Source organism: Erpetoichthys calabaricus, chromosome 7 (genome assembly GCF_900747795.2).
Source record: "Erpetoichthys calabaricus chromosome 7, fErpCal1.3, whole genome shotgun sequence".
NCBI classification, from domain to species: domain Eukaryota; kingdom Metazoa; phylum Chordata; class Cladistia; order Polypteriformes; family Polypteridae; genus Erpetoichthys; species Erpetoichthys calabaricus.
The window spans coordinates 82,643,009-82,656,586 of record NC_041400.2 but is presented as its reverse complement, the minus strand read 5'-3'; the positions used below and the strand labels follow the sequence as shown (position 1 = coordinate 82,656,586).

The 13,578-nt window shown below is 40.8% G+C and overlaps 1 protein-coding gene across 1 annotated transcript in view; it reads left to right on the top strand.

Moving 5' to 3' along the window:
- rusc2 (RUN and SH3 domain containing 2) overlaps positions 1-13,578 on the top strand; it is a 329,699-nt gene that overhangs the window by 158,643 nt on the left and 157,478 nt on the right. Inside the window, exons 5-6 of the mRNA XM_051929450.1 lie at positions 12,330-12,666; positions 13,263-13,406. Coding sequence (XP_051785410.1) covers positions 12,330-12,666; positions 13,263-13,406 — 481 coding nt within the window. The remainder of the gene's footprint in view (positions 1-12,329; positions 12,667-13,262; positions 13,407-13,578) is intronic.

Genomic DNA, 13,578 nt, shown 5'->3' with positions numbered 1-13,578 from the left:
AAGGATAGAAGGACAGATACTTCTATGGTTTACACTGGAAAAGACTCTGTGACCATGTACAAGGAAAATGGATTTCCAAAATTGTTGGATACATTTAGAAAATGGCATATCATATATATCAAGCTCATCTGTCTCACTTAAAACTGTCCAAAATGTTTCCAGGGCAAGATCCAACCTGCGAACGCTGCAACCAAGCTCCTGCCTCACTGGGTCACATGTTTTGGGCATGCACCAAATTAACATCATTTTGGACCAAAATTTTTAAGTGCCTTTCAGACAGCCTTGATGTCACAATCCCTCCTAACCCACTAATAGCTGTGTTTGGTGTTCTTCCAGAAGGATTTGAAATGGATAAGGACAAGCAAACTGTGATTGCATTCACTACACTTTGGCACGCAGACTGATTTTGTTAAATTGGAAGAATCCTAACTCTCCTCTAATAAGTCAGCGGGAAACCAATGTTTTATATTATTTGAAATTGGAAAAAATCAAATTCTCAGTTAGGGGATCTGTACAGATTTTTTTCAAAACCTGGCAGGATTTAATCAATAATATTTTAGAATAAGAAGAAATAATTATTTCAGCATTTCTTTTCCTTCTCCGTTTATCTTTTTTTGCCCTATAAAACTCAATAATTTAGGCATGTTTACAAGCCTTAAGTATTACTCCTTTGGCCATGCTCTCCTTCTCAGGGGTGGGGTTTGATTTGCTTTCAATCCTATTTTTTCGTAAAAATTGATCTATATGTACGGAATGATTACAATAAAATTAATAAAAAAAATTAAAAAAAAGAAAATGGCATATCACAATTGTTAGCTAGAGGATAGTTTCAGATTTCATTCTTAGTTCAACAAAGACTGTTTCTGCTGTGGTGTTTCTCGTGCTTTGATCTGTTTTAAGCAAGTTCATAAGAATTAAATGGGAAAACAGAAACACTAACACTGAGGCAAATTTTCTTATTCCTTCTATAGTTTCTGCATCAACTGAAAATATTAGTGAGCTCATTGTCTATCTGCTTAGCACGTGTTATAGTACATGACTGCTATATTAACTTTTCCAGAATAATTTTAATACTTTTAAATACGTTTCAAATCAGAGATCTCAGATTGATTTCATAGTTTTATCCTATCTGATATCTAATTACCAGACTAATAAAACCTTTATATATATGTATATTGCCCTCTATAATGTTTGGGACAAAGATGCATTTTTCCTTGATATGCCCCTCTGCTCTCCAGTTTAGAATTACAAGTTAAATAATTCATATGTAATTAAAGTGTACATGCTGACTTTAAGGGTATTTGCATACATTTCAGTCACACCATGTATACCAGGGCCGTTCTTAGGACGTTGGGGGCCCTGGGCATAATTAGACTGTGGCGGCCCTAATGCATGTAGTATTAGCTACAGTTCATCCAGATTTGACCTGTTTCCACTGGGCACCGCGTGGAGGTATGTAGCTAAGCCCGGCGTGTGCAAAATGTGCAGTGCAGTGGTCCATATTTTTATAAATTTTAGAGCATTTTATTTATTTTTTTGTCACAATTAAAAAGTGTGTTTTTTATACCGTTTTCCATTTTTTCTACCAAATTAAAACTTGGGCTAAAGAACATTCCAGAATAAAGCTCAAGAAACAAAATCAACTTTTCGTGCTTTAACACTTGCGAAATCTTTAATTAATGCCGAGTAATCAAGCGATTGGACAACGTCTCGCTCAATGGACATTAATGCTAAAGCATTCAATCGTTCTTGTAATATGGTTGTCCTGAGGTAATTCTTGATTATCTTTAGCTTAGAAAAGCTGCATTCTCCAGCAGCGACAGTAACTGGTATGGTCAAGGCAATATGTAGCGCTATTGCGACGTTTGGAACAGAATCTTGAAAGCTTTTCTGGTATATAAACTGCAATGTTTCAAGAGCAGAAGCATTAGGAGGCACCAGATTTGCCAAAATACGCAATTCAGAGAACAAGTCCTGAGCATCAATATCGTAACCAGTCGTTTCGTCTGTTAATATCACATTGAGATCCTGACAGGATTTAATCAAATCCGCATCACTTAGACATTTTTTAGTCATAATTATAAAGAAAACCAAAGTAATCATAATGACCTTTCATTTGGTCAAAACGTTCAGTAACTCAACAAGGCCTAAAAAATAACCATTGTTATGCTCCCATAAGCGATTGCTTGTACCGCGAAACACCATGTTTCTTTCCGCAAGAAACTGCACAATGGAAAGGATTCTTTGTAGTACGTTGTTCCAGTGCTCACACTCCTTCTCCGTTATCTGCTGACTTTGCTTATCAATTGTTTCTCCTTTGTTCAGCCTGACCACAAGTTCATATCAAGACTTAATAGCAATCATGCGTTTTGTAGAAGATTCATGCTCTGAGAGAATATTATGCATATGTTTCCAGCTGCTATTTCCATCGGTACTAGTCAACTTAATTTTGGTGTCGGAGAAACGTTTGCAACAAAAACAAAATACTGAATTTTTGAATAAACTACCCATGTATGATCTGCAACTTCCCCGTTCTTTAGTTTTCTTCAGTACAAACTGTTAGAAAAATGACGACTTTCTTCATTTGCTGCATGTTTTGCAAGAACATCTCTAAAAGGACCCTTTTTGACCAAGAAGGTTCGCTCTGAATGAGTGAGGGATGAGGGCCACATGCTTGGATCGTTCCAGTCAACACACCGAACATCATTTTGAATGACTGCATCATCATTTTCAATGATTGTCTCATCATTTTCACTTTCAGCAACTGCTGGCTGAACATCATCATCTGGCTGCTCATTTTCTTGTGGAATGTGACGTGAATGTTGCTCGTTGCTTACAGCTGGTCGGTTTTGAAAGGAATCAGTAGGAGAATGCACCTTTTCAGCCACAACAAATTTCAGCAAAGCTCCTTTTTGTGTCTCAATAAAGGCTACATCATCTGCCTTTTTCTTTCGTTTAGCAGCACCAGATGGATAACTGCGTTTCATATTAATATGGTACGTGCGAAACTGCTAACGTGAATAAGACACAGTTACGACCGGAGTACGGTAAGGCCAATGCCAAGGCGAAAAAGTGAAGAAAGCATTATACGTGACAGAAAAACACGGGAAGAAATCTGCACCCACGCTCACGATGCAACCGTGGTCTGGAACGGAATGGTCTCCTCTGATGAGAGCACTCATCACTTTTGTGGGGGGCGTGTTGTAACAGGGCTCCACCTGCGCCTGCGCAGGGTCCTGGCCGTAGCGAACGCCTCAAACCCCAGTTCCCTGTTGCAGCGTCCCTGCCCTGGGAAAGGGCAGTAAGCTTAGCATTAAACTTCGTAGTACAGATACGTAGCTTGTGTCGATCTTAAAAAAAAAAAAAAACCCTCGAATGATGGGGCCACTTTTGTCTCGGGGCTCCGGGCGACTGCCCTGCTCGCCCATGCCTAAGAACGGCCTTGTGTATACTTTTTCTATATGGACCCCCTTATTTCAGGGCACCATAATGTTTGGGGCATAGAAATGGCAGGTATATTAAAGCAGTCATATTTAGTACTTTGTTGCATTTTCCTTGCATGAAATTGTTGCTTGATGTCTGCGATTCATAGACATCACCAGGTGATGAGTAACTTCTCTGGTGATTCTCTGCCAAGCCTCTAATGTAACTGTCACAGAAGCAATTTATTTCCTGACTTTTACAAACGGCTGTTACATGTAATATGAAACCAACTATAGAATGGGCTGAAACTAGAGGTCTGCACGGGACTGATTTTTTTAAACCCGCACCCACTCACTCCCACAGTACCCCATCATGCACCTGCCCTGCCCCGTGTACATTTGTCCTCATTTGTCCCGCTCCTGCCAGCACCCTGATGGTTTTGTACTACTCCTGCCTGCAAAAATATATTGTTTCCCTTAAGGAAAATAGTCATGTATTGTTGACAAGCCTGTTTAACATGATTTTGTACAAGGAGGTGGTTGAAAGCTTTCCCTCTTTCGACCAGTTGTCCTTTTCACTTTTTTGTGAAGATTCTACTTCATCAGAATTTAATTCAGATTCTCCAATGGGACTTAAATAATAATTTCTGAGCACAAGTCCACATGTCCTTTTCACAGAAAGGATAAAAAAAGCAGTGTACAAGCAACATGTCTTAAGTAGGCAACCGCATACTGTTCTATACTGAGGTAAAGTACAATCTATTTTAGTAATTGCTATTAATTTTACAAAAATGTAGAATGGACATGGAAAGTAGATGCTGCCTATGTACAAGTCGCACATATATGTTTTGCTTAAAACATGCACTTTTCTAGTCACTGTATTACTGGTAGCTTAGCATACACTTCCCACTTTCTCAGTGTAATTTTTGCTTATCAATACAAGCACACTGCTAACCAAGTAAAGCACTGTGAACATACTGGCATCTCTTTGTCTGCTCACAAGCTCTGTGAGGAAAGAGGGCATTACTAACAGCAGTCCAGTGAACTTCACTGCACTCTTTGATTTATTGTTTATTTATTTATAATTGTTACAGATCTCTTCTTGTTCCTACACCTTTGCAATCCTGTAAAATAAATGATACATAAACAGAATCTTTGGGCTGAGAAATGTTGGTCCTTTGTAGAGCATGTGGAATAGAGTTGGTGCTGAACAGTTTGTTGACAAGTTCTTTAAAGAAGTTGTAATGTCTGATTCTACATCATTTGTCACATCATTGAACAGTTTCAGAAAATAAGCCACAGTTGTCAGAATCTTTTTGTTCATGCAGTCAATCATCAAATTGCTGCAGCACTGAATTCATCGCAACATCTTGTCTCCACAGACTGTTTGAATGACCTCGTAAGCTTGCCTTGTTGTCCAGGATGTTTAAAATACTGAGAGAATTGTGTTAAGAGTGTGGCCACTACAATTCAATCTAGTGTAGCCACGCAAATCGGTGATTGTGTTTGATCCTCAGTAAGTAACAGTCAATTCTGAAAACTCATTTTTCAAACAGTAAGGCATGAATGTTTTCACACCTTTTAATCATGCTTTCTTTAAATAGGGTCGCAAAAGGTACCCTTGACACAAGATTGTAGCTCTCATTAATATAATGGATGGTAGCAGATATGAAAGAAGTTTCCTCAAAGTTTTCATTCCAAATATCAGTGACAGCACACCCATAGTTATTGATGTCTCTAGCATCCATCCATCCATCCATTTTCCAACCCGCTGAATCCGAACACAGGGTCACGGGGGTCTGCTGGAGCCAATCCCAGCCAACACAGGGCACAAGGCAGGAAACAATCCTGGGCAGGGTGCCAACCCACCGCAGGACACACACCAAGCACACACTAGGGCCAATTTAGAATCGCCAATCCACCTAACCTGCATGTCTTTGGAATGTGGGAGGAAACCAGAGCGCCCGGAGGAAACCCACGCAGACACGGGGAGAACATGCAAACTCCACGCAGGGAGGACCCGGGAATCGAACCCAGGTCCCCAGATCTCCCAACTGCGAGGCAGCAGCGCTACCCACTGCGCCACCGTGCCGCTGTCTCTAGCATGTCATATACATTATCCTTTCTCTGTTTTTGTCAGTTTCTACCACATGCCGTGATACATTCATCAAATAGGGCAGACTCTCTTTAAATTTAAGACTAAACTTAAACTTAGCTATGGGTGTGCTGTCAAGATTATGGCTGCTGTGTTGAAGTACTGCTCAAGATGAATGTAACCCTGTTGTAAAGCCCAATATCCTTGCAAACAAAATTTACACATTTATGCTGTGCTTTGCTCTTAGTGTTAGACATTACTTTTGACAGGTTTTGCAAAAATGTCAGTTTAGTTTGACCCTTCGCTTTAAACCAAGTGCCTGACTTATGTCCACTGTATGTTAGCACAGTTATCGCAGCAGGCAAATGGCACTAGATTGCCATCTCCATCAATAAAAATTGAAAATGACTGCCAAATGTCAAACTTACCTTTACAGAGGTTGCTGAAACTTGCATCCCTGCAGTATGGACGTGTGAATTAATGAAATAGGCATCAACTTATCACTGAGGAGCCGAATAACAGAGCTTAGGGATCAGTTACTTTTTTTTTTCTGAGGCCATAACCCAGCCTTCTAGCATTGGTTAAAGGGCATTTCATGTAAAAGGGTTCATATGTGTTAATTGGCAGGACTTGTTATATTGTTTTGTGCGTAAATATGTGTCTGAAGTCAAAACTTACGTATATATAATGTGTACACACAGTGTGACCCTTCTGAAGTATAGAGTGCTAGTTTATACATTTTCCTAAAGACATTTCAAGATCTAATTCTATTATTTCTCAAAGTCATTTATCAGCTATGGTCCAGTACAAAATAGATTTTTCATTTAATTTGTAGAAGACCAGTATTCATTCAAGAGCAGTGTGTATAGGGTTCATTGTCATCTTACAAGATTACACTGGGATTGGGATATAAATTGCTTATAATGAATATGACTTTTCACAAGTACTCTGTATTTATTGCCATTTATTTTACCCATGAATGAAATCAGGAGGCATAAGCCATGCTAAGAGAAGCTTATACAACAAACTAGTGCAACTATAACTGTAGTGTGAGAAATAAGTAATTTGAGCATTTTTCCTGATATGCATATATGCTTAGAATAAGTTAAAGAAAGAGTTATGTGACAAGCTGAAGTGCTTGCATAGTTTTCTGTACATTTAAATCAGTTAATGGACTCCTTGGTAAAGCATTTATGAAACATCAGCAAGTTGAGGAGTCTTAATCATTCAAACTCCTGTGAAACATGCCCAGAGAATACGTTTTAAGTCATGTGTCCACAGTACAATTAAATGCTATGTCTCCCTCATATGTTTAATTCCAGCAAATCAGTGAATACAACACTATTCCTTTAGTATAATACCAGAGATTTGTACTGTATTAGAAACATCAGTTGCACTAATGCAGACATCTATACTAAGCTGTTAAGTGGCCTTATGAACCTCTCTCTGGATCAAGTAGTGCAATTTCTAATGTTCCTGTACAGTTTTCCAGACTGGAGCAGGGAGAAAAGTAACTGAATACTTGAAGGATTTAATGATACTGTTTGCCTTACTAGGTAGAATGCATTATATTTTTTAAGCAGAAGTCAGCCTTGTGGCAGTATTACTCTGAGCCAACATACCAGTCATTTCTAGTCCTGAAATGAGTTAATTTCATACTAGGATGTTAAACAGCATGTGAGGATGCATTCCACTGTATACTTTTAGAAGTTGATAACATATTCGGGGACATAGTCTTTTCTTAGACATCTCAGGAAAAAAAAGTGTTGGTGAGTCTTCATAGCAGTAGCTGAGAAAACCACTTTTGCCATACGTAATAGTAGCACAAATAATCTTAAAGCTGTTAAACCTATCAACAGCACTTCCTATAATATTTGTCAAACTGTGGTCTGCTTCCTACTTCCTCAAGTGTATGACCAGATCCTTAGTTTTGATGATGTTAAGGGAGATTTTTTTGTATTGGCAGTACTATATAAGTTGGCAAACCTCTTCTTTGAAGAAGAAAGCTTTAATTGAGAGTAGCTGGAAATCAAAATACTCAGCGAAGCGATGGGTAGTAAACTAACTGAATCATATAGAGATCAAAATATAACAAAACAAAGATACAATTGTAATAAAATTATAGAAAAGTGTTGTGACCTTGGTACAGATTGCACTTTAGAAGGTTCTTGCTAATCTTTTTTTCTTATGTTTAAATTAGTTCTTGCTCCTCTTTTTTGTTGGTTTTTGGCCCTAGTGTGCTTTGTGAATGTACAAGTCAAGTCAAGTTGGGGAGCATGCCAGTGCCTTGCCGTACCCACTACACAGCGAAACTCGGGATCCCGGTTCGCAACCCCTCAGGCAGACACTCGGTCCAGTCCCACCCTCCGGAAATGACCCTCTATCTAGCCAAGTGTTACGTTGGCGACCCCTTGGCCTGGTCCAGCCACTCGGGTCCCCAACAACGATGATCTTACGAGCCAGATCACCCTCAGGGAATGCACCACATGGCCGTAGTGCCATAACTGACGCTCCCTCACAATGCAGGTAATGTGCCTCATTCGGGACTCCATGACCAACCGCTCATTCGACACAAAGTCAAACCAACGGTAAGAAGGATTTTCCGGAGAGACACAGTTCCAAATGAGTCCAGTCTTTGTCTCAGGTCACTGGATAGCGTTCATGTCTCTCAACCATATAGCAAGACAGGAAGCTCCAGGACTCTAAAGACTTGGACCTTCATCCTTTTGCATAGATATCGGAAGCGCCACACACCCCTTTCCAGCGACCTCATGACCCTCCATTCTCTCCCAATCTGTGTACTGACTTCATAGGAAGAGTCACCAGAGACATGAATGTCACTGCCAAGGTAAGTAAACCTCTCAGCAAGGTCGACACTCTCTCCTCAAACAGACACACTGCTGAAGGCTGTGCCCAAGAGGTCATTAAAGGCCTGGATCTTGGTTTATATCCAGGACACTTGCAAGCCCAGATACTCCTCGCTCAGTCTCTCGAGTGCCCCGATCAGAGCCTCTATTGACTCCGCGAGGATCACAGCATTGTCAGCAAAGTCAAGATCCATGAACCTTTCTTCACCAGCAGATGCCCCACAGCCGCTGGACCCCATGACCTTGCCCAACACCCAGTCTATACAAGCATTGAACAGAGTAGGTGCAAGAACACACCCCTGACGAACCACAGAATCAACTGGAAAAACGCAGAGGTCCTGCCTCCACTCTGCACAGCATTCACACTACCAGTATACAGGCAGGTCATGATATCCACCAACCTCGAGGGGATCCTGCGAACCCTCAGGATGTCCCACAGGGCAGCTCGATCAACTGAGTCGAACGCTTTGTGAAAATCGACAAAGGCTGCAAAGAAACTCTGCCAGTATTCGTGTTTGCACTCCATGAGAACCCTCAGTGCCAGGATGTGGTCGATGGTAGACTTAGGCGTAAAACTAGACAGTTCCGGTCACTGGTAGGTGAGCAAGTGATCACGGATCCTATTGAGGACGACCCTAGCAAGGACCTTTCCCGACACCGAGAGCAGTGTTACCCCCTGTAGTTGCTGCAATCCAGGCCATCACCCTTTCCTTTCCAGATAGGGACGATAAGTCCCGTTTTCCAGTCAATTGGGATGATGCCAGTCTCCCAAATAGAAGCAAAGATTGCTTGCAATGCCAGGAGGACAGCCTTACCACCAGCCTGGAGAAGTTCACCCCAGATACCACAGACCCTGCAGCCTTTCCTCCCCTCAGCTGGTTCACCACCTGTGCAATCTCAGTGAGATTGAGTGGTTCACAGCTAATTGGAGGATCAGCCTCAAGAACTGTGGACTCAGAGATATTCAACATCCTAGCCGGAGAATCAGCTTTGAACAACTGCTCAAAGTAGCCAGCCCAGTGGGTCAAAACTGCAGTGTCATCCGTAAGGACCATTCCATCAGCTGCCCTGACTGCAACTCTCCAAGGAACAGATTCAGATGTGCGTAATGCTTCGATTCCTCTGTATGCAGGACGTGGGTCACTAGACCACAGATGGTGTGTCACTTGCTCACAGATTCCTCTAACAAATGCCTCTTTATCTGTCCTCAGAAGCCTCGCAGCCATCCTTCTCAGTTCCTGGTACAGACCAGATTTGCCCTTGAGCCGTGTGCTGTGACTCCTCTCGATGATATCCAGGGTGCCCTGCGAGATGAAACACCTCCTTCTGGGAACACCGGTAACACCAACATAACTCTCAGCAACCTTCAGGGTCTTGTCATGGAAGGTCTCCCACATCACATTAGGATCAGCAGTTGCACCCAAATCTGCAAGTTCCTCACACAAACTACGTGCACACTCATTAGAAACAGCCTGGTTTTGGAGTCTGGCCAAGTCCAGGCTCATTTTCCTAGTAGGTGGTAACCTACAGCAGGGGTCCCCAACCCCCGGTCCGCGGCCCACTACCGGTCCGCAGCCGTCTGACAGCCGGGCCGCGAGAGAACTGCCAGCAACGAAGACTCACTCAGACTTTTCAGAACGCTTGGCGGGTGGGGCTTTGCAGCGGCGCAGAGAGAGGAGAGAGACCGAGGTGAGAGAGTATTACAACAAAGTTATTTTTATGGTCCCGACAGTTTCCCCATATGACATGAGTCTATAGAAATCACGTTACTACGAAGTACATTCAGCAGATGCTTTTGTGGTCGCAGCTCAGTTGTGCACGTTTGCACAACGATCCCCAAACAGAAACACTGTAAAAAAATCTCTTTCTTCGAACTTTCCTCGTACTGTTTTTATTTTTTATTTTTTTTTTGCTGTTTTTGTTGTCTGTGGTTTTCAGTGATACCTTTTGCTTATTGCTTGTCAACATTTGAAAAACATCCATTGGAATTTAACTCATTGTCACCCTCCTATAGAAACGGCAGACACGAAAAAAAGATAGCAGTGTTATTGTTTGTGATGTGCAATCTTTTGGAATGGCAAATGTAAAGCAAATGTCTTTGTTATATACAAAAAAAGAAGAAAAATCTCAGATTGCAAACGTATGTGAACTGCTTAATAACTTTAATAATAATAGAAATGTTATGTAAATTGTGTATAAAACTAGCACCCACCCCGACTGGTCCGTGGAAAAATTTGCATCTAATAAAGTGGTCCTTACTGTCAAAAAGGTTGGGGACCACTGACCTACAGGACCTAAGCTGGATCCTGAGTAGCAACAACAAATCTGTGGTCAGAATTCACAAACTGGGCACTTCTGTAGAGCCTGCGGTTTTGCAAGATCCTCCAGCGTCTGCCCACGAAGATGTGATCAATCTCCTTCACCACACCACCAGTATTGGAGTACCAAGTCCAACGATGTGGTTCAGTGCGCTGGAACCAGGATCCAGCGATTCGCAGCCCCTGAACTTTTGCAAAGTCAAGGAACATGCTTTCACTTTCACCACGGTCACCAGACTCATGGGGACCAAGACAATCCTCATAGCCAGCCCTGTCAGTGCCAGTGGCTGCATTGACGTCACCCATGACCAGAGGAGTGTCACCTCATGGGCACCCATCAACCACTGAGCGAAGCTGTGAATAAAATGTCTCCACCTACAGAGATCTGGCCAGTCCCCGGTCTGCGCACATTAGAGAGTGCCACCACTGAAATGCGGAGTTTACGTAGCTCCTCCGACAGCAGAGGAAGATGATCATCTTGCCGGAGAGACAAGATGTTCCATGTGCCCACCAGTATGGGCCGCCTCAAATTGGGACCCGAGTGCTGCCCTGCAGCGGAAGATGCCTCAACACCACACCAGTTCCAATCCCCAACAGACCTGACCCTATTGGCTCTCCAATGGTTTGGACTTTTCCAGGGATGGGGTTCCCGAGGGCTTTCCCCCATCCCCTTCATGATGCGAGCAGCCTTGCTATGGGTGGCTGCAGCAGTGTTACTCCCGCAGAGAGCAAAAAGGGGTCCTTTCTGTAGTCTCAGAGCTTTGTGAAGTTTTTTTTTACGGTGGCTGGAGTGACAATCCTGCTACCAACCCCCATGATTTCCCTGCAAGTTGGAGGACCGCTTGCAGGGCCGGATGCAGTTTAACGACATACCCAGGAATGTTGCTATGTAAAAAAGAGTAACTGCTTGAATTCCACATGATATGGAACATAGACTTTTTACAGAAAAACTGGAAATGTAGCTTTAAAATTTTGATTGCACAAGCCTACAGAAATGGGATTGTAGTAATTAAGGAATAAAATATATGCAAGAACAAAAGTATAGAAACATTCCTGGCAATACATGCAAGATCCATTTTGTGTTAGCAATTTTACTATTCTGTACCAAGTAAACCCAAGCTAGGTAAGCTATGGTTAAACCATTCAAAGATCTGCTTTCAAATGAACCTTAAACGTCATGGTAATATATTGGAGACAGTTGGAAGAGCTTGTGTATTACTTAATCAGACTTGCTTGATACACTAAATTACCTCTTTTTTGTAAAGCTCTTAATTTTCATACTTGTATAATCTTTAAAGTAACAACCCAAAAATTTAGTATAACACAAGTAAATCAGAAAAAAAGCTTTCTTAGGAACTATATTATTAGTTGTTAAATGCTTTTTAATTATGATAGATGCTTTGGCACTATAACAAATTTAGAGATTAGCAATTCAATTTGAGATTACCAGTTCAGTTTTATGTACTGAGGATATTATGTGAGATTTAGCATTTGGCAGATTATGTTTTATCTGGATGCGTTTAGTGAGTGTTCCTAATAATTCATCCTTATTGTTAGTTTCCTCTGTTCCTAAATACTGAGGAAAATGTATTTTTAATTCATTATTCTTTCAGCTACAATGTAAATTTTACTTAAAATATTGCCAATAACTATAAATCCTGAAATAAAGGAGCACTCAACTCAAACATGGAACACTGTGTTTCTTCTGTATTTTCACTTTCTCTTTCTCCTCTGTCTTTTTTTCTTTGTCTGCTGGTCATACTTTCAACCTATAGCTCATCATCTATCGCCACAGGCCCTGAAATGGCGTGAATATCGGCGTAAGAACCCTCTGGGCCTGGAGCGTTCAGTAGCTGTTCCTCTACTTGGCAGTGTGGACTCAAGGAGGCCAGAGAATAGAGTAACTCGGCGCAATGTATTTGATTTTCCACCATTGATGAACCATGGCCACTCCAAACTGAATGGTGCTTTTCTGGAACATTTTTAGCATGTGTAATGCATTTCATCAGGGGAAGGATACTGAAGTACTGTATGAAAATTTAAAGAGACACTTGAACATACCACACTTAAAGTGCACAGTATAAGAAGGGTTTTTTTTTAGATATTATTATTATTATTACGATTATTATTTTTATTGTTGTTGTTGTTGACTTTAACCAATCAAATAGTAATTTTCTTAATCTGTCATAAGGGAGTCTGACAGCATCAGTTTATTTAAAAAGTGACTCTGGCCTAAACCTTTGTGGAAAGTGCAATGTAGACATAAATTTGTTTTTACTCTAAGTGGACAATGAATTATCAATTAAATTTAAATTTATTTTATTTGTAATCTAGATGTCTTGACAAACCCAAATAGCTTTCTTTAATTCAATGGAAATATGCAATTTAGGAATAGCCTTCCTCTCACTTTTAGGTTTGTGTCATTGAAACTGACTTATAGTTAGATATTAGATAACTTTATAGTCTTTATTAATTCTGACTAAATTCCATTGCTCTTTTTTATTTACTTCCTCAGATTTGATGACTGCATATGGTTATTTTTTTCTATTTCTTTTTACAGGTCAGTCAATGAAACAACTACAGAACTATTATAGTGATTTGTTTCCTGATTATTTCTCACTAACTGAAAAACCTCCTGAAGAGTTTTGTCTATCTCCAGATGCAGCCACTGAGTCCATCTCCATTGACATTGTACAGAAAAGAGGTAAGGATTGGGGCTGTCATCAAACATTTTTGTGCACATTAATATCAGTTTGAATAATGAGCGCACCGTTTTTCCTTTGATTATTTTTTTTTTGTTTTTTTCAAGATTGTTACTCCAAAATATAAATTTTTGGTTATTACTTATATTCTTATATAAAGTGAGACTGGTTTGT